General features: G+C 39.9%; 1 protein-coding gene across 2 annotated transcripts in view; it reads left to right on the forward strand.

Annotated features, from left to right (window-relative positions):
* Positions 1-24,756, forward strand: part of ARHGEF28 (Rho guanine nucleotide exchange factor 28) — a 265,920-nt gene that overhangs the window by 24,771 nt on the left and 216,393 nt on the right. For both annotated transcript variants that reach the window (XM_045566117.1, XM_045566119.1), the window contains exon 2: positions 21,628-21,671. In XM_045566117.1, coding sequence (XP_045422073.1) covers positions 21,639-21,671 — 33 coding nt within the window. In that variant the 5' untranslated portion in view covers positions 21,628-21,638. The remainder of the gene's footprint in view (positions 1-21,627; positions 21,672-24,756) is intronic.

The following is a 24,756-nucleotide window of genomic DNA, read 5'->3' on the forward strand; positions in this document are numbered from 1 at the left end:
TGTATGTACAAAATTAAATTATTTTGGAATGAGTTTAACTAAAGCTAGTGTCTTGGCTTAATATTATGTTGTGTTTTATGGAGGTGAGTGTATATATTAAGAGCGAATGTTATAAACTTCAAAAAGCTAATCAGGGAAAAGAGAATTTTGATCCCTTAGGACTTGAGGATCTATGCTTATACTTCTAAGCCCCTTTAACTTCAGGCTGGAGACTCAAATCATTAGCACGGTGTGCAAGGTGCCAAGTGAGTGGGCCCTTGCTTGTGTCTCGGGTCTCAGCCCTTGCCCCCTTGTATCTTGCACCCAGCTGTATGGAAGGAATTTCAAATCCTACACGTCAGTATGACATGTTCTCTGTCCTCAGTGCGTATACTGGAATGTGCCTTCCCTTTAGTCTAGCTAACTTGTGCTCATCCTTCAAGACTCAGCACAGTATCCAGTCTTCTCTGGGATTGCCCCCCTGCCCCTGCCCAGCCCCTGGACCCAGTTTGGTGTTCCTGACTTCTGCTTACCCCTTCAGGACACTTTGCCCTGTATTCTCCAGGAAGATGGCCGGGGTGGAAGTATACATTGTATTCAGGGGATACTGAATTGGCCACCCTGGGGTATAATGACTGGTTTGCATAGGAAAGTTGTTAAGAAAAATAAACTGCTAAGTGCCTCAGTGGTAGTTCTTGGGTGCAAAGAACAGAAATAGACTTTGGAGCCTAAGTATGACCCTGACTGTCCCCATGCCATTATGTGCTTATGAGTGGACCCCTGCTTAAGCATCCTGGTGATGTACCCAACCTCTGGCTGCACTGGGGCAGGGAGAAGGACAATGAAATCCCATTGACATCTGTAGGGCCATGGGATCTTACTTCCTATCAAAGCTGTCCACAATGTGGGATTCGCCAGAGGGGAGATCCGGGTGTTAACAGAAAAGAAGGAAGGATGCCAGACTATCAGAACCCCACACATATCTGTTCTAGAGAAGAAAGGAAGGAAGCATGGCCTGAGGCCCTGGCAGGGAGAGGGCTCTCACGCAGGTACAGAGCAAGGCCTTTGCTCTCCAGGCAGCAGGGAGCCATGGAGGGATTTGGAGTAGGGAAGGGGGCTGGCCACCCAGAACATATTTTCCGAAGTCCAATCTTCAGTCATGGGCTGCATGGACTAGAGAGAGCTGGGACTGAAAGTGGGGACCAGCTGGGAGATTAGTGTCCCTGTGCGGTAAACACAGACCTGGAAATCTGGAATTTACCATGAGTCATTAGCAGATGAGGGATTAGAACTCACTGACCTTGGGGAAGTTGTCAGACTTCTCTTGCCTCAGGTGTCCACAGCTGGATAATCACGCTGGCCACCAGTGAAATGCCATTGAGATAAACTCATTAAAATCTTTGGTCCAGATTTAGGTTTGTCCTGGTGTCATCTTTAGCTTATTGCTCATTTATACCCTTTGTGTGCCTGATAATTTTCCAGCCACTCTTCCTTTTTCTTCTGAAATGAACAGTTGAGGTGTGTGAGTGAGAACCTGACGTTCACAGTCATCCGAGCACATCCTTGCTCTGTCAGGGAGAGATTTTGCTTCCAGATGGTGTGTTCATCTGGGCTGTGGCATGTTCTGAGCCAGCAATGAGACAAAATTAAAGGTTGTTTGAATAGTAATGTAAAATCATATTGAGCAAGGAACACCATCTATTTGGATTATGGACAGAATCTGTACAGTGGCCTATTCACTTCCATGTTAATTGTCACTATTCTAGTGGAGTTGGACAGCATTTAGAAAAGGAGGGATAATGCCTTCAACAAAGCTCTTTTCATGGATGGCTCTTACAATGTGCTCAATTCTATGGCTCTTGGACAAAAGTCTATATTTTATCCCAGGGATTGTCATGCTTCTAGCTTGTACAACTAGGAATGTGGCCTAACTGTGGTCCACAGGTCAACACGTTTAACTCCCATGTGGAGCCTTACTAGAGCAACAGCTTCTTGTTAGCTTGTTTTTAATGATTTTGGACTTGTTTAATAATTTATTTTTATCTTGAGAGATTATTTCTAGAAATCTTTATGTTGTAATTATACTCCACAGAGAACTTTAACACACTATCTCATTTTGTCTCTATGGGCCCATACAAGATAACTCTGACATCTTAGTCTAATTCTCAGTGGGGTTTGTAAGAAGAGAGTTGAAATTGCTCTGTCTCGACCTCAAAAACTTACAAATAGGAGTTTCATTGTCCCTTTATTTGAGTAGCTCCTAGTGTTTTATGCATATTAATTCATTAACACTCCAAAAAAGCACTGTGTGTAGGCAGTGGAAAATATTTCTTCCCTGCTGCATTATTTACACATTGAGAAACTAAGTCACGAGGGAGAGGAAGGCGGGTCTGGGGACAGGCAGCTGGGGCAAGTTGGGCTGCCTAGTTCTTAGTCTTGTCCTCTTCCTTGACCATTAGAAAACCGGAACTCATTTTTCTTTGGAAAATAATAATGATTTCCAAGGAAAATAGCCCTGTAGGTCAAACTCTACCCAGAAGACTGTCAAAGGGAATAGTTCGGGGGTGGTTTTCTCGTAAAATGGTTGATGTGGTTTCATTTTCTTGTGTTGTCCCCATGCATTTTGTCTGCTGTAGCCGGAAGCCAGATGGCCAGCCTAACAGCATGGTTTTGTTTCTAAAAACCACCTTTCCAGTGTTCCCATCTCATTTTACTGTTGATGCCTTTCCAAGTGTTGGAAGACTAAGCATCTGCTCTTCCAGCCCAGGCTCTGCAACAGGTGGCAGAAAAGCCTTCCTTCCCCCCTTAGATGTCACCATCCTTAAGGGCAGGAACAGTTTCTGTTCTCTCTCCTTTTGACCTCTTTTCATTTTCCCACTAGTGCTTTGATAAAAGAGCAAATCAGTGAAAGGATATGGTGGGCAGAATAAAGCCCAGACTTGTCTATCTCACTATCTGGGGGACACCTTGCCATGTATGGACATTGTATACTTACTGTATCCAGAAATGAATTCCTGGTTTCCTTTCCCAAATCTGTACTACCATCTCTACACCATTCCCCATCTATGCTAAGGGCAATTTCATCCTTTTCTTAGACTTCAAATATGGGAGACATCTGTCTCTCTTTCTCTCATGTCCCATTTCCAATTCATCAGGAAATCCTGTCTACTCTCCCTTCAGAATATGTTCATGTTCAGAATATATTCACCTCCTTTCCTACCCTCTGGCTCGGTCACCATCACCTCTTGCCTGAGTTATTGTAATGGCGTCCAAACAAGTTCCCTGCGTCTGCTCTTGGTCCTTCTCCATCTGCCTGTGGCATAGCAGTCAGAATGATCCCATTAGTGCACATGACAGATTATGTCACTGCTCAGCTCAGAACCCTCAAATGGATTCTCTTCACGCTCAGAAGAAAAATCAAAGTCCTGTGATGACCAATAAGGCCGTATGTGACCAAGCCCTTTGTTTTTCTCTATGTCCCCACCTTTTATTACTCTCTTCCTCACTCACTCCGCTCCAGACATATTGGCCTCCTGGCTGCTCCTATAAAAATATATTGGACCCTTTAATTTCATGTTTCATGTTTCTTAACATCTCTTTTGTATTTTTGACCTTCTCTAGCTCTCTGCTATATTCTGGGTAATTTTTTTTAAGATCCAAATTCCAGTATACTAATTAGCTCTCCACTTTTCTTCTTTGCTATTTAACTTATCTGATGAAATTTCAAACACTACACCTTTTATTTTCAGTAGTTCCAGGGGTTCTTTGTCAAGTTGGCCTGGTCTTTTTGGATAGTATCCTTTATGTTTTCAGTTTTTTTTAATGTCTTTATTTAAACATAGTTATTTTATAAAATATTTGATTCGTCTATTACTTGAAGTTCTGAAGAGTCTAACTTTGCTGTTTGTACTGATGGATAATTTTGTTGAGTGTTTTCTAATACTGAATTGTGAGCCTATGTCCAGTGAGACTGTAACTGCAAGAGTCTTGTAATTCTGAGTTAACCGCAAATGCATTATCAGTCTGGGACCATGTTATATGCTAATTTTTCAGTTAAAGGGTTCTAGGGAACACTCCACCACCACAATCCCCATCAAAGACAGGCTGGGACAGAAAAAGTCCTTGTCTTTTCCTTTTGCTAGTGGTCATGTTTTTCTATTATTAGTATTTGACTAAAGGTGTAGCCCTTTGGGGTACTACCTTATTCAGGGATTTTGGTTCTATCTTCCTACCACACATGGGTCAACATGTTGTCTCTTACCCCCATTGGCCATTAAGCCCAATCTTCTGGTCTGTTGAGACCAGCAAAACTCTCCAGGGCAAAGGTTCTTAGTAGGTCTTCACTCTGTTTTTCAATGAGTCTTCTTTTTATGACTTTTGGAGAGCTCCGTATTTTCTTGGAAGAGTTCAACTATGCAATTAAGTAATTCTTAAACATAGTACCTAATGCTTTGAGCAATGTTCTCAGGTTATTCAGTCTGTCATTTGGGCAGAAAGAAAGTTCATTTAAAAAAACATTTAACCTTATCAACTCATCCTGCAAGCTTACCGTGCCCATTCCCAGCAGGATCCCTGCCTCTCCTGTGCTCTCTGAGCCCACCCAGTGCTTCTCTTCACTCTGATGTTCACTGCGTGGCATCGGCCATGTGCCTCTTTAATAGACCAGGAATTCCTGAGGGCGGGGACCTGGCCTATCGCCTTAGAATTTCCAGTGCTGAGCACAGGGCCGAAGGGACGGGAACACTGGAAAGGGAGGGTTTGAACGCACCAGGGAAGGGGCTACTGTGGGTGCAGGGTCCCTCAGCTATTAGGAACAAAGGGGATCCAGATCACAGGAGGAGAGCTTACCTTAATAAAGGAGAGAGATGGCTGAGGGAGTAGATGCACAGCCAGAAAGTAAGAGTTCCAAAGGCTAAAGCTATGACCCGTTGATGAAGATACTGATTTCAAAGTGGGGAATGACACCTTCTGTTCAGAGTGAGGTGGCATCTCAAGGATGGATAAAAACTGAAAGAATGACTGCTTCTTTTTAAAAAACTTGGTGTAGTTATGAAGGTGAAACTGAAACACATACAGTGGAAATAGTCTGGCACTCGTGTTCTGGACTACCTAGTAATAAATCACTCATTGCAATTGAGTGTTACTGGGCACGTTCCACACCCAGGGAATTTTGCACAGGGTCTGTGTTTTATTAAATCCTCTGTGTGCTCTCATCTGAAATGAGGTTTTCCCCACAAACATGTAATCTAAATTTATAGGCCACACACCTAGACAGGTCTGTGATGCATGCAGGTGCACATGTGCACACACATACACCCGGGCAGGGAACCGCGTATTTTCTATAATTTAGCTACTAGGCCTGCCTGCCTCAAACTGTGTGTCCTTGCTTTCCTTCTGTGTTCCCATTTCTGAGTCAGTGTTTTGAATCCCAGTGTGGTCTGCTAGTAGGGAAGATCAAGATTTTATATTCATTACTACCCATTGTTACATTAACATGGGCTATATCATTCAATTAACTATCACCTATTAGAGAATAGGGACTTAAAGAACTAGGAGACAGGATAGGTAAAATTTGTGTGTTTGTATGTACATTAGGAGTGGGGTTGCAATGGACTAAAAGTTCTATTAATGTGATGAGAAGTACTGATTAAACACCTAACATAGATAGGCATACCTTGGAGATATTGCAGGTTTGGTTTTGCAATAAAGCAAATATTGCAATAAAGTGAGTCACACGAATTTTTTGGTTTTACAGTGCATATTAAAATTATGTTTACAGTATACTGTAGTCTATTAAGTGTGCCATAGCAGTGTGTCTAAAAAAACGATGTACATACCTTAGTTAAAAATATTTTATTGCTAAAAAATGCTAATGATCATCTGAGCCATTAGCAAGTCATAATCTTTGTGCTGGTGAAGGGTCTTGTCTTGATGTTGTTGGCTGCTGACTGATCAGGGTTGTGGTTGCTGAAGGTTGGGGTGGCTGTGGCAACTTTTTAAGACAACAATGAAGTTTTCTGCATCGATTGACTCTTCCTTTCATGAAAGATTTTTCTGTAGTATGCAGTGCTGTTTGATGGCATTTTACCCACAATAGAACTTCTTTCAAAATTGGAGTCAGTCCTCTCAAACCTTGCCAATGCTTTATCAACTAAGTTTCTCAAATATTCTAAATCTTTTGTTGTCATTTCAACAATGTTTGCAGTATCTTCAACTAGGGGTAGATTTCATCTCAACAAACTGCTTTCTTTGCTCATCTATAAGAAGCAATTCCTCATCTGTTCAAATGTTATCATGAGATGGTAGCAATTCAGTCACATCTTCAGGCTCCACTTCTAGTTCTCTTGAAGTTCTACCACATCTGCAATTGCTTCTTCCACTGTGGTCTTGAACCCCTCAAAGTCATCCATGATAGTTGTAATCACCTTTTTCCAAATTCCTGTTAATGTTGATAGTTTGACCTCCTCCCATGAATCATGAATATTCTCTATGGCATCTGGAATAGTGAATTCTTTCCAGAATGTGTTCAATTTACTTTGCCCAGATCCATCAGAGGAATCACTATGGCAGCTATAGCTTTATGAAATGTATTTCTTAAATAATAAGACCTGAATGTTGAAATTACTCTTTGATCCATAGGCTGAAGAATGGATATTGTGTTAGCAGATGTGAAAACAGCATTAATCTCTTTGAATATCTCCATCAGGGCTCTTGGGTGACCAGGTGCGTTGTGAATGAGCAGTAATATTTTGATAGGAATCTTTTTTTTCTGAGCAGTAGATCTCAATACTGGGCTTAAAATACTCAGTAAACCATGCTGTAATACATGTGCTGTCACCCAGGCTTTGTTGTTCCATTTGTAAAGCACAGGCAGAGTAGATTTAGCATAACTCTTAAGGGCCTTAGGATTTTTGGAATAGTAAATGAACTTCAGCTGAAAGTCACCAGCTACATTAGCCCCTAACTAGAGAGTTGGTCTGTCCTTTGAAGATTTGAAGCCAGGCACTGACTTTTCCTCTCTATCTATGAAAGTCCTACATGTCATCTTCCAATATAAACCTACTTTGTCTGCATTGAAAATCTGTTGTTTAGTGTAGTCTCCTTCATCAATGATCTTAGCTAGATTTTCTGGATAACTTACTGCACCTTCTCCATCATCACTGGTGCTTCACCTTGCACTTTTATGTTATGGAGATGGCGTCTTTCCTTAAATCTCATGAGCCAACCTTGGCTACCTTCAGACTCTTCTCCTGCAGCTTCCTCACCTCTCTCAGCCTTCATAGAATTGAAGAAGAGTTAGACCTTTACTGTGAATTAGGCTTTGGCCTAAGGGAATGTTGTAGCTGGTTTGGTCTTCCATCCAGACCACTGAAAGTTTCTCTATAACAGCGATGAGGATGTTTCACTTTCTTATCATTTGTGTATTCACTGGAGTAGCACTTTTAATTTCCTTCAAGAACTTTTCCTTTGCATTCCCAACTTGGCCAACTGGGCAAGAGGTCTAGCTTTTGGCCAATCTCAGCTTCCAACGTGCCTTCCTCACTAAGCTTAATCATTTCTAGCTTTTGATTTAAAGTGAGAGATGTGGGCTCTTTTTATTTAAACACTTAGAGGCCATTGTAGGATTATTAGCTGGCCTAATCTCAATACTATTGTGTCTCAGGGAGTCCCAAGGAGAAACGGGAACAGCCAGTAGGTAGAGCAGTCAGAACACACACAACATTTATTATTACGTTGGCCATCTTCTGTGGGTGCAATTTTTGGTGCCCTAAAACAATTACAATAGTAACATCAAGATCACTGGTTATAAATTATCATAACACTTATAATAATAATGAAAAAGTTTGGAATACTGTGAGAATTTTGAAAATAGGACACAAACACGAAGTGAGCACCTGCTGTTGGGAAAATGGCACTGATAGACTTGCTCGATGCAGGATTGCCACAAACCTTCAATTTTTTAAAAAAGTGCAATATCTGTTAAGCTTAGCAAAGGGAAAAAGCAGTAATGTGAAACACAGTAGAAGGATAGCTGTGGTCTCTTATCTGGTTGCCCTGACTTTGGTCTCTCTCCCCTTCTGATCCACCCTCCATCCTTCATCTGCCTCACTGTGATTCCTTTAAAACACAATTTGCATCACGTTCCTCCCCCACTTTAAAAGCCACTCACTGGCTTGAAGTTCACATTACTTAGTTTGACATATCGTTGAGGTGCAGGAAAAGTTTCAAACTTTCTGCCCTACTGCTACTCTTTTAGTCTATTTTGTGCTGCTGTAACAGAATACCACAGCCTGGGTAATTTATAAAGAAAATAAATTTATTTGGCTCATAGTTCTGGAGGCTAAGAAGTCCAAGATTGAGGGGCTGCATCTGGTGAGGGCCCTTGTGCTGCACCATGCCATGGTGGAAGGTCAAAGTGAAAGAACAAGAGCCCATGAGAGAGCAAGAGGGGGCTGAACTTGCTTTTATAACAAACCTGCTCTTGTGATAATGAACACACTCTCACAATAATGCCATTAATCCATTCATGAGGGCAGAGCCCTCTTAAAGGTTTCATCTCTCAACACTGTTGCATTAGGGATTAAGTTTCCAACACATGCTTTATGGAGGACACATTCAAACCATAGCATTCTGCCTCTGGTCTCCCAAATTGCTGTCCTATCACAATGCTAAATACATTCATTCTATCCCAAGAGCCTCAACAGTCTTAACTTGTTTCAGCATCAACTCAAAAGCGCAAAGTCCAGAGTCTCATCTAAATTAGATATAGGTGAGACTCAAGGAATAGTCATCCTGAGGCTAATTCCCTCCAGCTGTGAGCCTGTGCAGTCAAAACAAAAGTTGTATACTTCCAAATTGCAATGGTGGGACAGGCATAGGCTAGATATTCCCATTCTAAAAGGGAGATGTAGGCAAGAAAAAGGAGGTAACTGCTTCTGAGTAAGTCCAAACCCAACAGGGAAAATAATATTAAGTCCTACAGGTGGAGAATAATCTCCTTTGACTCCATGTCCCACATGTTAGCTACATTAGGAGTGGGGTTGGGCCTCTAAGGCCTCAAGCAGCTCTGTCCCTGTGGCTTTGCTGTGTTCAGCCCACCCAGCCCACTCCAAAGGTTGGAGTCTCATGCCTGCAGCTTTCCTAGGCTGGAGTTGTACTCTGGTTGCCTTATAGTTCTGGGGTCTTGGGGATTGCTCCACTTTCATGGCTTCCCTAGGCATTACTCCAGTGGGGACCCTCTGTGGTGGCTCCCCTCCTGTGACAGTCTCTGTGACTGTCTGTGATACCCTTTAAAATCTAGGCTGCCTTGGCATCACAACTCTTGCATTCCGTGTTCCTGTAGCGTTAATACCATGTGGATGCCACCAAGATTTGCTGCTTGCACCTTCCAAAGTCCCACAGGTGAGCCCCCTTGAGCCACACCTGGGGTAACCAAGCAGTGATTGAGGACGGCCCTGGGCAGCATGCCCTGAGGTTCCAAGTGTGCCCAGGCCTGTCTTTTGACATATGTCCTTCCTCCGGACCTTGGCATTGTGGGCCTGTGATGGGAGGGAGTGGCACCAGTAATCTCCAAATTGCCTTCTGGGTCATTCTCCTATTGTCTTGATTAATAGAACCTGACTTCCTTCTATACATATTAATCTCTTGAGCAAACAGTGGATTGGCCACACCCTTAGTGTTCTCTCCCAACAGGCTTTTTTATTCTTTACGTGGTCAGGCTGAGAGTTTTCCAAACCTTTCTGTTGTACATTCCTTTTCGTTATAAATTTAATCTTTAAATAATTTCTCTCTTCTCTCACTTTACTGTAAGCAGCTAAAAGAAGCCATGAAGCATCTTGAACACTTTGCTGTTTAGATATTTCTTTTGCCTGATATCCTAGTTCATTGCTCTTAAATGCTACCTTCCACAAAGCTCTAGGACATGAACACAATTTTGCCAAGTTCTTTGCAATTTTATCACAAGGATGGCCTTTACTTTCCAATACCTTGCTTCTCATTTCTATCTGAGACCTCATCAGAATGGCCTTTACCATCTGTAGTTCTGCCAACATTCTGATGATCCACAACCACTTGAGGGATCCCTAGGAAGATTTAGGCTCACTCTGTAGCTCTTGTCTTCTCTGAGCCCTCACCAGAATTGCCTTTAATGCTCCAGTCCTGGCAATTGAGGCTTTTTCTAGCCTGCTCTTCCAAATTCTTCCAGCCTCCATCCATCACCCAGTTTCAAAGCTGCTTCATTTTCAGGTATTTGCTATAGCAACAGCCCCACTTCTCAGTATCAATTTCCTTAGTCTGCTTTGTACTGCTATAACAGAGTACCAGAGGTTGGGTAATTTATAAAGAAAAGGAATTAATTTGGTTCATGATTCTGGAAGCTGAGAAGTCCAAGATTGAGGTGCTGTATCTGATGAGGGCCTTTGTGCCATGTCGTCCTAAGGTGGAAAGTGGAAGGGCAAGAGAGCACCAGAGAACAAGAGGGGGATGAACTTGCTTTTATAACACACACACTCCTGCAATAATGACATTAATCCATTCATGATGCAGAGATCTCATGATCTAATCACCTCCTAAAGGTTTCACCTGTCAACACTGTTGCATTGAGGATTAAGTTTCTGGCACATGCTTTTTGGGGGACACATTCAAAACACAGCAACCACCCATACACACCTTTCTTCATAGCCCTGGATGTTTGTAGCCCCAAGAACAGGCCCTTCCTTTATGCTTTTGTGTAGTTGTGCCTATTAATACTTCCACCTGAAATGTCCTCCCATTCTGTGATTTGGTTAAAATCTATCTACCTCAATGATTCTCAACAGGGATTGCTATTGGCATTTGGGGAGGGACAGTTCTTCATGCAGTACTGATCTGGTATTATGGGGCACTTGGCATCCATGATTTCTGGGTGTTGGATGCCAGTAGTGGCTTCCTTCCTCTTCCTCCCCACCCCCAACTCAGTCATGGTGACCACAAACAAAAGCTCTCCACCCTCATTTCCAAAGCCTTTCTGGGTAGGAACACCCCTAGTTAAAAACTACTACATTCTTTAAAATTCAGCTTCGGCCTCATCTGCTTGGGAAGCCATGCCTGGTACCTCAGGTGCTGACTGATGTGCGTTTCTGCCTTTCTGTTCTCATTGAACCACACATATTTTGTATCATCATTATTTTCTTCTCTCTCACTGGGCTGGCAGTTTCTCTAGGACAGGATTCATCTTTACGTCCCCGGTGACTCATGTATAGTCAGTACTCAGTAAATATTTGTAGAATAAGTGAGTGTTTATATTATTTATGTTGTTATTGGTATTTAATTGTTCATTCCTTTAGGTTGTAATTTACCTATTTCACTTTCGTATATTCTTTCTTTTCAACTAGGTTGAAAGGTACTTAAAGGGAGAGACTTAGACCTGTTTTGCTTATTATAGTACCTAGTACAAAGCATATAGGCTGTACTGGGTGAAGGTGTTGAACTAAACGTGTAGAGCCAGTGATATTTCTAAGGCTAAATCTCAGTTTTTTTCACCTTTGCTTAAAGGTCACATTTCTAAATGTTAAAGCATTATACTAGGATTTTTTTCAGGTTTTATACTTTTGTCCATTAATTTTATAGTCTAGTGTTGGATACAATAACTAGCTATTCTAGTTTAAGTATTTAATTGTTATGGGGCAGAGTAAGACTATATGGAGCCTGGGTGGGGATGGGCAGGAGGGGGGGTTGCTTCACTCAGCCACAACTTGCTGCCTGAAATACAGATAGGGCATGGTGGAGGTGGTGGCTGTGTCCCCTTAGTGGTTAGATTCATTAACTTCTGAGAACCCCTCTCTGGCTTAGAAACTCTTTGAAGCAACGAGAGGATTTCTATGTGCCTGTGTTCCCCTCAACTGCTCTCTCTGCCTCCACTTTCTTCTCTATTCTAATCTATTTAGCAGTCTTTGGGTCAGTGTCATGAAAATACAACTATTAGGTAAGTCATCGCCCACTTTAAACCCTTCAGTGGCTTGTCACTGCTTCTAGAAGGGGGTTTTCGACCAGAAGAATGTGATTTTTCTCTCAGATCTCAAAACCTTCAATTAAGCCACAAAAGAAAACCAGTCTTATGATTTAGCAGTTACATTGTTTTTTTCCCATAAATTGTATTTCCTACCTTGTTCACTTACTTTATTTTCTAGGGCGGGTCTTTTGATATTTTAAAAATTCAGATTCATTCTTAAAGGATAAAGCCTTCCTGCCATACAAATTAATCAAAACAACATGTCACAAGCTGTGGAAGAAATTCTAAAAATATTTTAAGTAACGGCAACATCATTGGAAAATATAAAAGGAAAAAAAGAAAAAGAAAAAAGACCTATGGTAGCTACCACAAAGGAAAGAAAACTAATTAGGATGCATAAATTCTAGCATGAATTTTAAAACTGAAATATTTTTTAACATAATTGTATATCCACATGTAATGGATATACAGAGATACTTTGTAAACAATACAGAGATACTTTGTATACTCTGCCCAGTTTCCCCCAGTGGTAACATTTTACAAAACTATAGCCTTAATATCACAACCAGGATAGACATTGATACATTTTATCCATCTTATTCAGGTTTCCCCAATTTTAATTATATTCTTATACATGTGTTTTTATTTTATTTAAAATTTTTTTTTATTTCAGCATATTACGGGTGGGGGTACAAAAGTTTAGGTTATGTATATTGCCCATGCTCCCCCAACCCCCTGAGTCAGCTTCAAGTGTGTCCATTCCCCAGGCAGTGCGGTTCATGTATCTACAACCACAGCCAAGATACTGAATAGTTCCAAAACCACAAAGATCTCTCGGGTTGCCCTTTTGTAATCACAACCACCTTCCTCTCCCCAGTGCTGTTTTTAACACCTGGCAACCACTAATCTGTCCTCCAATCCTATAATTTTTCATTTCAAAAATGTTATATTATGGAATTATACAGTCTGTAACCTGTGGGATTGGCTTTTATCACTCAGCACAATTAGCTGAAGTTTCATCCATGTTTTTATATGTATCAATAATTTGCTCCTTTATATTGATAAGTAGTATACATTGCTGTGGTGTGTCTTTATGTACCAGAGTTTAACCATTACCGTTTTGATGGACATTTGGGCTGATTTTAGTTTTTGCCTATTACAAATAAGACTGCTATGAACAATCAGGTACAGGTTTTTGTGTGAACATAAATTTTTATTTCTCCAGGGGGAAAATGACCTTTAGTGTAATTGCAGGTGGCAGTTGCATATTTAGTTTTTAAGAAACTACCAAACTGCTTTCCAGAGTGGCTGTATCAGTTTGTATTCCCACTAGCAATGTATGAGTAATCTGGTTTCCCATATCTTCTCAAGCATTTGCTGATTCCACTATTTTTTATTTTAGCCATTTTGAATGGTATGTACTAATAGCTCATTGTGATTTTAATTAGCATTTCCCTAATGGCCAATGATGTTGAACATCTTTTCATGTGTTTATTTGCCACCCATATATCCTCTTTAGTGAAATGTTTGTTCATGTCTTTTGTCCATTTTCTAAGTGGATTGTTGGAGAGTTCTTTATATATTTTAGATACTAGTCCTTTGTTGGATATATGGTTTGCAAATATTTTCTTCCAATTTGTAGCATGTCTTTTCATACTTCTCACATGGACTTTCACTGAGCAAAAAATTTGATGTCTAGCATAATTTAAAAAATAGTTCTTATTAGGTTTTTTCTGGTGTAATGAATGGGCCTTTGAGAGTCTGATGAAAACTATAAACTTTTGTCAGAAAAATGTACATGCACACAAAATTTTGCATCTAATTTCATGGAGTTCATAGACTGTATAAAGTCAATTGATGGACCATGTTTTATGAATTCCAGCAATCCCACATAAGACTCCAGTGAGAGTTACCCTTCCCTTATCAAACAAAAAAGTGGGAAACCTCATAGCTTACAAAGTTAAGAGCAAGCTTCTTAGGCAGGCTTTACCTAGGGCTTCACTCAAGTGCTCTTTTCTCAGTAATACATTCCTTGACTTCTCTGGGAGACATTGCCAGATTGCTTCTTTAAGCTTTTGTAGGTTGAACAGCTACACCACAAAAACAATCTTTCTTTTACTGAACTCAGCCTTTTAGGCATCAGCAAATGAGTGAACTTCTGGGCATTCATACCTGTCAGTTATTTCAGTTTTAGCAGCACGACTCTCTTGTCTGTGTGGTGTACTATTTTTCTTGCTCTGACTTTATAAAAATGAGTGGAACATAAAAAAATAGAAATGAGATGCTGACAAATAAGGATGAGTCTGCTGAGTCCGATTCCATCATTAGCTGTGCCCAGAGAATCATCAGTATCAATTGGGCATTCACAGAACTTGTTCACGTATTTCATTATAAGGGGAAAAGAAAAGTAAAGCACATGTAGGAAAAGCTGAAATAGATGTTGTTGAATGTTCTGGCTAAAAGGAAATGTGAAATTAGGAGTGTTATTGTTAGGTCTCTGACAGAGGATCCTCAGCCTCTGTAAGTCTGCACATTTTCATCACAGATACAGTTATGTGTTTTAAGGATGGATTATTTACAGATGTAGGAGACCAATGGCATTTGCTCCCTCTGGCTCACAAACCTGTTGCTTCAACTTATCAAACTCCCTTGTGTTTACTGAAAAATAACAGTGTCCATGTCTGTGCTGCCCCTCATTCCATTTGGAGAACTCTTTTATCTCTTCACGCTTGCCTTACACTATCATGTTCTGCCAGTCCAGTGCTCTTCCTCCTTGTATCCTCCAGCTTCTCATGCATGTAGATGTTAGCATCCCAACCAGACTGTGAGCTCATCAATGAGAGGGGCAACATTCTATATATTTTAATATCCCTCCCAAGACAGCCTGAATGGTGCTTTGCACATAGTAAGTGACAATAAATTGACTTTTGGACATGAAAGAGGGACTTTGGAGATCTATTGCTAATGAGGAAATTGATGCCTTGGTAGGTTGTATCTTGCCCAAGATGCTTCAGTGATGATTGAGCATTGCGTTGACAATGAACAATACACTAACAGATGTATAGCATAAGGAAGATTGTAAAAGGGATGTTCAATAGATATAGAAAAATCTTTCTAAGGGCTTAATCACTCTGTGTGCAAATATATCCTGTGAAATACAAGTGAGTGTGACAGGCTTGGCGGAACATTTTGTTAGTAGCTAGCTTGCGCTCCTTTTTGTATTTTATAAACACCCTCTAACTTAGGCTGCACCATTTCAGACTGACTGGCTCTCCTCTTTCCTCCCCACCCCACCACCCCCATTAGTTTGAATTAATGAGATCCTATTGAATAGTTATTGTGGTGTTTTCTTTCTAATCTTCAGACATCTCCCTACTGAGTTTACCAAATAATTCAACTCTTTCACTTAAAGCTGCTTAGACCTGCATAATTCTAGTCTGAAACAGGTCTGTAGACACCACTGTGTATTCAATAATAGGTTTATTTCTACAATGCTCTCTGCTTACCCATTTCCATCGTGTTGGCACTGAAGGATTTTACCTCGGCTTGGCCTTACCTCCCAGTTGTTTGCTGTTCTTTCCTTCTTCTCCAGTTACTACAACAGTTATGAAACACAATTATAATTCTGCATTCCTAGGTTAGTTTGAGGAGCTGTGGCTCAAAATTTCCTTCTAAATATAGAAGGTTTCAAACTGAGGTGGCAATAGAATTGCCTTAATAGTTGCTACTCTGCCCTTTGAATTTTCAAACTGTAGGGCCACCATTCAGCTCTATAAAATCAAATAAAATTCTATAGGGCTTTACAGTCTTATATCTATTTGATACAACGTGCTTCCAAATTCCTGATCCCTGTAGATTCCTCCAGGCTATCTGGTTGAGGCTGAGCAGGGTAGGTCCATTTCAGAACCCAATTACTGCTGAATCATTTTGATCAGTCTAATATTGAGTGATTCTGGGTGATTTTATTTGAAATAAAAATTCAAATGCCTCAAAAACCCTTTGTATATGCTTAACACATAATAATAATAATGATAATAATCATAGTTGCAGCTGGCATTTCATGAGCACTTCTGATAGGCATTAAGTGTTCTCTCTTTTTACTCTATCAAATCTCTTAATCCTCACAATAATCTTATGAAGTAGGTACTATGACTAGCTCTACTTGACCGATGAGAAACTGGCCCAGAGAGGTGAAAGAACGGACTTAAAGTCATGCAGTTAGAACCCAGCACAGCTGATATTCAATGTAGCCGGTTCCCAAACCCATGCTCCTGACCACGAGGCCTTTGCTGCATTTTAGCTAAGCAAGTCACTGTCTTTCAGACCATACGTATGTTACAAAAGGACTTTGTGCTGAGGCTGCAGAGAACATGGGGCAGGGGTCAGACAGGCTGCACTTACATCCTGCTCAGCCACTTCAAGCTGCTCAACCTCATTGAAGTGGCACAACTTTGCTGAGCTTTTCTTTCCTCACATGTCCAATGGGCACAGGAGCATGGGAGGTCCTCTTACCTGAGGATAGTGGGTGTGATACTGTGAAATATATATAGTATTTGGTCTTCTTCCAGTTTCCAGGCATATAATCCCTAAAAATCTCTGGAATCTCTCAAGTGATGTCGATTGGTATGCTAATGAGGTGACTGGTAGCTGGGGGTCCCTAGATGGCTTCAGGATGGGGGCTGGCCACAGAAAAGACCAAGGCAAGATTAGAGGATTAGGACTTTCAGCCCCACCCCTGACCTCCAGGGAGGGGAGAAGGACTGAAAATTGAATTGATCACCAACGGCCAGTGAGGTAATCAATCATGCCTATGTAATGAGGCTTCCATTAAAGACCCAAAAGGACTAGGTTGCAGAGCTTCCAAATAGCTGAACTCGTGGAAGTTCCTGCAGGTTGGCACACTCCATGAGGGCATGGCAGCTCCATACCCCTTCCCACATATCTCACTGTGTGCATCTCTTCATCATACCCTTTGTAATAATCTGTAATAAACCAGTAAGTGTGTTTTTCCTTGAGTTCTATGAGCCACACTAGCAAATTAATTGAACCCAACTAGGAGGGCATGGGAAGTCCAACTTCTAGCCAGTTGGTCAGGGCACAGGTAAAACAATTGGGGACTTCTAATTGTCATCAGAAGTGGGAGACAGTTTTGTGGCACTGAATCCTCAACCTGTGGAGACAGTGTGGGAATCGAACTGGGTTGGAGCATACCCAGTTTGTGTTCACGGCAGAACTGATTGCTTGGTTGGTGTGGGGTGGGGGGAATGCCACATGTCTGGTGTCAGAGGTGTTGTGAGAGTATAGTAGGAGAAACTGTTTTTTCTACCTAGTAGGTCTCAGGGAACATTCCTCAAAGTGAATCTCCTTGAAATGGGGCCAAAACTTCATAGGAAACAGTATTAGAAAAAAGATTTGCCTGGGGTTCTATTTTTTGAAAATGAAACTAAAAGTATGAAAATAAATATATTTATAAAGTTTATGTTTTGTTTCCTTGGCTAACAGGGAGCATAGGATCACAGTTAGGAACACAGGCTCTGGAGCAGAATGTGTTTCGATACCAGCTCTGCCCTCACTATGTAATCTTATGCAAATTACAATGTTCAATTTTGTGCTAATTCTAAGAAGGAACAAAAAGTGAATCACGTCTCTGTGTGTGTATGTGTATGATTAGTGGGGCGGAACATGAATTTTTCTGACAAAATTGATTGCACACGTAACATCTATGCTGTCACATTTGATTTTTCAGAACATGATTATGAGGGTCATTTTTATTAGCAATACCCAAGATCTTCTATTTTCTCATGGAGGGGAGGAGGTACTCTTATTCCTTTCATATTCAAATATTATCTTTGAAGCCACTGTCTTGTCATGATTTTTCTCTTTTTTACTTTTGAATAGGTCTCTGCCACATTCTCATTGACCAACAGCATCATATATCATTTCAGTATTTCTACGACACTTTTCTTAATGATATGAAAATTTTTATGCTTTTAAGAAGATTTCTAATTTTATTTTAAATTGATTTGTATTTTATTTACGATATTTGGTAACCACACCAAGATCAAAGCAAACAAACTATATACAAAAAAAGCCACTGGTTGTCTAGTGGTTAAGAAAAAACAAATCTGTTTCTCTATAAAGAGGGCATGGCTCTAGCATGGATGCTAGTATCAGATGGAGTAGAGGGAGGAGGCAGAGAATGAATAGGGATGGAATTGCTGTGTGGGTTTAATTTTATAAGCGATCAGTTCATTTTTTGAATATTTTTATGTTTAGGTGGGTTTGCTTCTTGGTGTAACCTTGTAATGGCAGGGACTTGGAAAGAAATATTCAGGTAATAAGGACTTCCTATATATTCCTCTCAGGGCTGCTGTGAGGATCATGGTTGTAGAATATATAGCTCAGTGCTGCCTGACCATTACTTGTTAATTGTTTTTGTAAAAGGCATATAAGCATGTTCAAAGACAAAATTATGGTCATAAGTTTTATGTTCATTCTGTCTTAGAATAGTTTATTTAGATGCAGAAACATGAGAGATCCAGAATTTCATAAAGTCAACTGATTTTTTTGTATGTAAGTTGAATGGTATATTTACTTTCCTCTTTAACTAAAAAAAATTTTTTTTAGCCTGTTTAAATGGTCTAATACTTTTCTTTAGCGTTAACTAGCAATCAAAGATATGAGGATGTTATGTATTCCTCATAAGTTTAAAATATTATATCTTTTGTATCTTCATGTTCTTTTAATAACATTGTGGCTATGTTCTAAGGCCCCAAATCATTCCCTGGTGTCTGCCAGGAAGACTTTGGAAATACTTTGGCTTGTCTTTCCCAGGAAACATTTTTGGAAAATGTAGTACAATTTTTTTAAAAAGTACTTGAATGTGAAAAATTTAGAAATTGCACATGGAGAACTCAAGCTTCAGGAAATAAAAGGAAGTATAGAGCATGGCATTTATATAATGAAAACCTACACCACGTGAAGAACTTAATCAGTTGGAACTTGCCTAGCAAATACAAACTTGTTTTATTATTAAACTTGATGTAAAAGGAGGCACAGCATGGTTTAGCCATGTGGCTCAGCAAATGAGCATGGAACTTACTACTCTTTACTGTGCAAGAGGAGTCATTGATAGTTTTGAGAAAATCCAAATGCAGTAGCACCCTTGGTCATCACTCAAGATGACTCAAGGAATGTAACTTGTGACCTACAAGGGTGCTACTGCCAGGATGTGCATGAAGTATTAGTAAAACTTAATTCAAATCCTTTTATAAAAACATAAAAATAGAACTTTTCATATTCTCTTTCTTGCCAAGTACATCCTTGGGGATTACTGTACTAAATGTCACAATTCAGGTTGCTATATGCCTGTCTTCTTAAGAGATGTCCCCAAAGTACTGCAGTGGGGCTGTGGCCTGGGAACCAGAGCCTGGCGGGGCCTGAAGAGTAGGTCCCCAGCCTCAGGTGTGCAGTGGGAGGGGCTAAAGGTGAGGGGGCCAGTCTCCTTGTCTGTCCCATTCAGAATTCTCAGGCATCCGCTCTTCACTGTCTTCCCATCTTTAGCCTTCATTTGTTCACCTGGGAGCTCTTTGAGGGCTGGAACACTTTCTGGTCGTCTCTGTATAATGCCTGGCTCATAGCTGGTGTACCATGAGTGATGCTGGGTCTTTTTTTTTTTTTTTTTTTTTAATTGAGACAGAGTCTCGCTCTGTTATGTGGGCTGGAATGCAGTGGTGTCATCATAGCTCACTGCAACCTCCCGCTACTGGGCTCAAGTGATCCTCCTGTCTCAGCTTCCCAAGTAGCTGGGACTACAGGAAAGCACCACTATGCCCAGCTAACTTTTACAACTTTTTTGTAGAGACAGGATCTCACTCTTGCTCAGGCTGGTCTCAGACTCCTGACCTCAAGCAATCCTCCTGCCTTGGCCTCCCAAAGTGCTAGAATTACAGGCATGAGCCACTGTGCCTGGCTATTTTTCATTTTTAATTGTGGAAAAATATACATAAAATTTACCATCTTAACCATTTTTAAGTGTATAGATCAGTAATGCTAAGTCACATTGTTGTGAAACTATCACCAACATCCATCTCTAGGACACTTTCATCTTGCAGAACTGAAACTCTATCCAATAAACAGTAAGTCCCCACCTCTGCTCTTCCGCACCCCGGCAGCCACCATTCTACTTTCTGCTTCTGTGAGTTTGACTACTTTAGGTTCCTCATATAACTGGAATCATACAGTATTTGTCCTTTCTGTCTGGCTTATTTCACTTAGGATAATGTTGTCAAGGCTTATCCATGTTGCAGCATGTGTCAGAATTTTATTCTTTTTTAAGGCTGAATAATGTCCCAGTATATATACATATTTGTACAGTGGAATATTGTTTATTTATCCATCCATCTGTGGATGGATACTTCTGAGTGCTATTTTTAAAGGGGCAGACACACCCAGAGGCAGATCCAGGTGTGTGCAACCGGCAGAGAGGTTGGTTAGCTTGACAGTGGACTGCATCCCCCCACCGTGATCGTGCGGCTGCGATCTCTGGCCCTCCGTGCAAGAGAGGCCACAGAACTGTCTTGTCACTGTGCTCCTCTGCCTCATCTGGTCAAAATCGGATTCTGGCTTTTGAGTAGCCTATGAGCCAAGCAATAAAGGTGAAATTTTCAGCATGCTTACGCTGGCCTTCTTGGAGTTCTGAATTATTCCTATTCTGGGAGTGGTAAGTGGGATAATGTCATGGGTAATAGGTTTTCCATGTGTGTGTGAACTAATGTGAAAGAATAAAGATGGAGGGGATTATTTTTCAAATTCAAATTTTTATTTTGCCTCATATAGGTACTACATGTACTATAATTAATTTTCTATGTTTTTTTATTTTATATATATATATATATAGGGTTTACTATTTGAACCATTTTCTGAGTGTACAACTCAGTGGTATTAAGTACATTAATATTGTTGTGCAACCATCAACACCTTCAGAACTTTATCTTCCCAAACTGAAACGTCGTACCCATTAAATACTAACTCCACATTCCCTTCAATCCCCAGCTTCTGGTAACCTCTATTCTACTTTCTCTTTCTATGAACTTGACTATCTAGGTATCTCAGATAAGTAGAATCATATAGCTTTATATCCTTTTGTGACTGGCTTATTTCACTTAGTGTCTTTAAGGCTCATCCATGATGTAGCATGTGTCATTTTATTCCTTTTCAAGGCTGAATAATATTCCATTTCATGTATGTACCACATTTTGATTATCTATTCATCCATCGATGAACCTTTGGGTTGTTTCCACCTTTTGGCTATTGTGAATAATGCTGCTATGAACTTGGGTGTACAGATATCTGTTTGAGTACCTAGTTTTAATTCTTTTGGGTATAAACGTGGAAGTTGAATTGTTGAATCATGTGGTAATTCTATGTTTAATTTTTTGAGGGTTCATCACACTGTTTTTCTGGGGGAGGGTATTTTATGTAGATAGCAGCTATTTATTTTATAATTCTGTCTGTGCAGTTTTCCTATCTAATTAGAGATTACTCCTTGACCCCTATCTCCACAATGCTGATAATGTCAGGGCAGGATGCAGAGCTCTGCTGGTGTGTTACCTGGGGACTCCTGCAGTAACTGCTCTTGTTTATTATTTTCGTTGCAGATGCGGAAGCCATGGAGTTGAGCTGCAGCGAAGTACCTCTTTATGTAAGTTGCTAAGTGTTGGGCTTCAGGTCCAAGTGGCCCTTTCTTAACTCAGTACCCTGTGACTGGAGTGGGAAGAAATGTTTTGCTTGCAATTGAGTTAAGGCTTTTTAAGGACAGCACACTGAGTATAACTGTCTAGTTCAAGTATTTGCACGGAGACTTTTAAAAAACTGGTTGGCTCCTGTTTTCAAAGTCTAGGTTTTAACTATGTTTATTTCAGTCATTTTTTAACTGTTTAATTTCTGGACTCAGAAACACTCAGTTCACTCATCTGAGTTATTTTTGAACATATGATAATATCCTGATAATAGTAAAGAATTTTTCTGTGTGTCTTTTTGGGGAAAGGTTTGGTGATAATTGTTTTGGCTAAAAGTATGAAGTGGGACTTCAAAGGGGAAAGTTCTGGAACATATACAGAAGTAGGGAGAGATTGGGGGACAGAAATGCCCAAAGAGATTCCTAGTCAGATAGGCCTTCTGGGTTGAGGGAGGATTCGGTTTCTCAGTTCTGGTTGTAACTGCACACATAAAATGGTAGCTGGCTTCATCTTTCTTCCTGCCTTCTGATTTCAGGCAAAACTTCCTTCCCAAGGAAGGAACTGTGTTGGTGGGAGATGGGCCTGGCCAGGTGGGCATGGATGAGTAAGGGAACTGCAGTTTACAAGGAAATATCAAGGAACTGGAACAAATTTAATCAGAATCCTCAATGGATGAAAATACATTCATCTACTTCCCACACTTCACTACTCAGCCAGAGTGCTTACCCTCCCTCCCCACCTCCCTCCCACACAGTACACATACTACTCTATTCTCTGGAGGAATACAAAATCATAAAATAAATGGGTTTCAGAATAATAAAAAAGCTGCCTCTTGGGTTACTCAATGGTCTATGGTGTTCTCTCTAGGTTGTGATTTGCAGGCTATAAAATGTGTCTGTAGACAGTTGGGCTCAGCCCAGCCATAATTAAAGATAAAAAAAGACTGGTCCTAGGCTAAATTGTAAAGTACTCCCAAGTCTTACTGTTGTTTTTTTGTGCCTTTCTCCTCCTTAGCTATAACTCCTACCACCCTGTTCCCCTTCCTCCAAACAGACAGACAAATCCACCAACTCAATCATGATAGAAAACCTTGCAGTTGACAACATCCTAGTTGTAGCTATTTTGAACACAAACCTACTAGATTATGACTAGACTAGGGGAAGAGCCAACATACACTGCCTAAGGAGAGAAGAGATTTAAATGAGCCAAATAAAAGCAAAAAAAGTTTTTCCAATTATTAAAAAATATACTGATTAGAGTAAAATGGAAAGTACAGAAAAGTGTTAAGAAAAATAAATCACAATCTCAATCTCAAAGAAAATGTTGTTATATTAAAATATTAATATTTTATCAATTGTAAGGTATATTTTTTCCTCATTTTAGCATCTCTGAAATTGAAATGCTCTTACATTCACCGTGCATCTTGGCAGATGTCATCACCTATACATGTGTGACTTTGTTCAGAGTGGTTCATATTTTCACATCAGTTTACTTGTATGCCTCAATGGTGCTACATAAATTAATCGCTTTCAAAATTATTTCATTGTGATTTGGCATTAAAAGGCCAAGTTACTGTGTACAAAGAAAGTCATGAAAACAGCAGCATGATACATGAAAAAATCTATGTATAGGCCAAGCGCGGTGGCTCATACCTGTAATCCTAGCACTTTGGGAGGCTGAGGTGGAGGATCCCTTGAGGCCAGGAGATCAAGATCAGCCTCTGCAACATGGTGAGACCCTATCTCTACAAAAAAACTTAAAAAATATAGCTGAGTATGGTGGTGCGTGCCTATAGTCCCAACTACATGGGAGGCTGAGGCAGGAGGATCCCTTGACCCCAGGAGTTTAAGGAGGCAGTGAGCTATGATCTTGCCACTGTACTCCAGCCTGAATGACAGAGTGAGACCTTATCTTAAAAAAAATCTCTATATAAATGAATTCAGAAGTCATCTTTTGATAAGTATAAAATAAAATTCTAGGTAAATAAACATTACATCATAATTGGCATTTGTTTCTTTTTTAGTGGAATATAAAATACATATTATAAATGATGATATTTTAGCCAAAATACATTAAATATATTTAATGTAACTGACTCTTACTATATATGGGTTGTGTCTTATTTTTTTCACTTAACATTTTTTGTCGATATTATCACAAACTGACTTATGCCAATCTGGCCATTTGGCCTCTCCAGTAAGAGGTCAGTAGGGATGTATTATAATGAAAACAAATCTTAAGCCAAATTCTACCAAATGAGTAATATGCTTACAGAACAGACACAAAAACTATACTGCAACTTGTTTCTGTATCTTGTATCTCTCTGCCCTTCTATCATTAGAAGTTTGATAGATATGTGCTTCTAGTTTCTCCCAGTTTGCTATATTTTGGTTTATAAATGCTTAATATTTTTTCTTATTCATACATGTGTTATATTTTGTATGCTTATTTATTATAAAAATTAGAAATGTGCAAAGAAAAAATTGAAACTATCATGAATTAACATGCACTGTTGACATTTTAATATATATTCTTCCAGAGGTTTATCTGTGTCTGTGTTAACTTCTATCAAGGGTCGTTTGGTGTTTACTTAGATGATATTGTGTTTCTCATTTGATTGATTGTGATGTATTAGATCTCTTACTTTGGTGCTTTTATGTGCGTACTTCTTAGTTGTTATAACTGGTTCTTTTGGAAAAATAAAGTAAAATAACTCTAGCAAGTGTATGATACCCTCCCCGTAATAGGAAGTTGTGAACAGTTCATAACATATTGGGATACTATATTAAAATTATAAAATAATACTATGCATATTTGTATGCTAATGTCCTAGAAAAAAATCTCATTACAACAGGCTTTTAAAAATATATAAATTAACAAGATTTATCTCAAGGAGAATTAGGTTACATAAATGGAGCAATAATCAGGGAGGAAAAAAGTTAACTGAAATTATTTCCCAATTTCTACCTACCTTCTCACAAAAAAAAAAGGGGACACCTCATTCAGAGGCTGAGGGATCTTCTAAGTTGATTGTTTAGTTCATTGATT

Source organism: Lemur catta, chromosome 12, assembly GCF_020740605.2.
Source record: "Lemur catta isolate mLemCat1 chromosome 12, mLemCat1.pri, whole genome shotgun sequence".
In the NCBI taxonomy this organism is placed as follows: Eukaryota; Metazoa; Chordata; class Mammalia; order Primates; family Lemuridae; genus Lemur; species Lemur catta.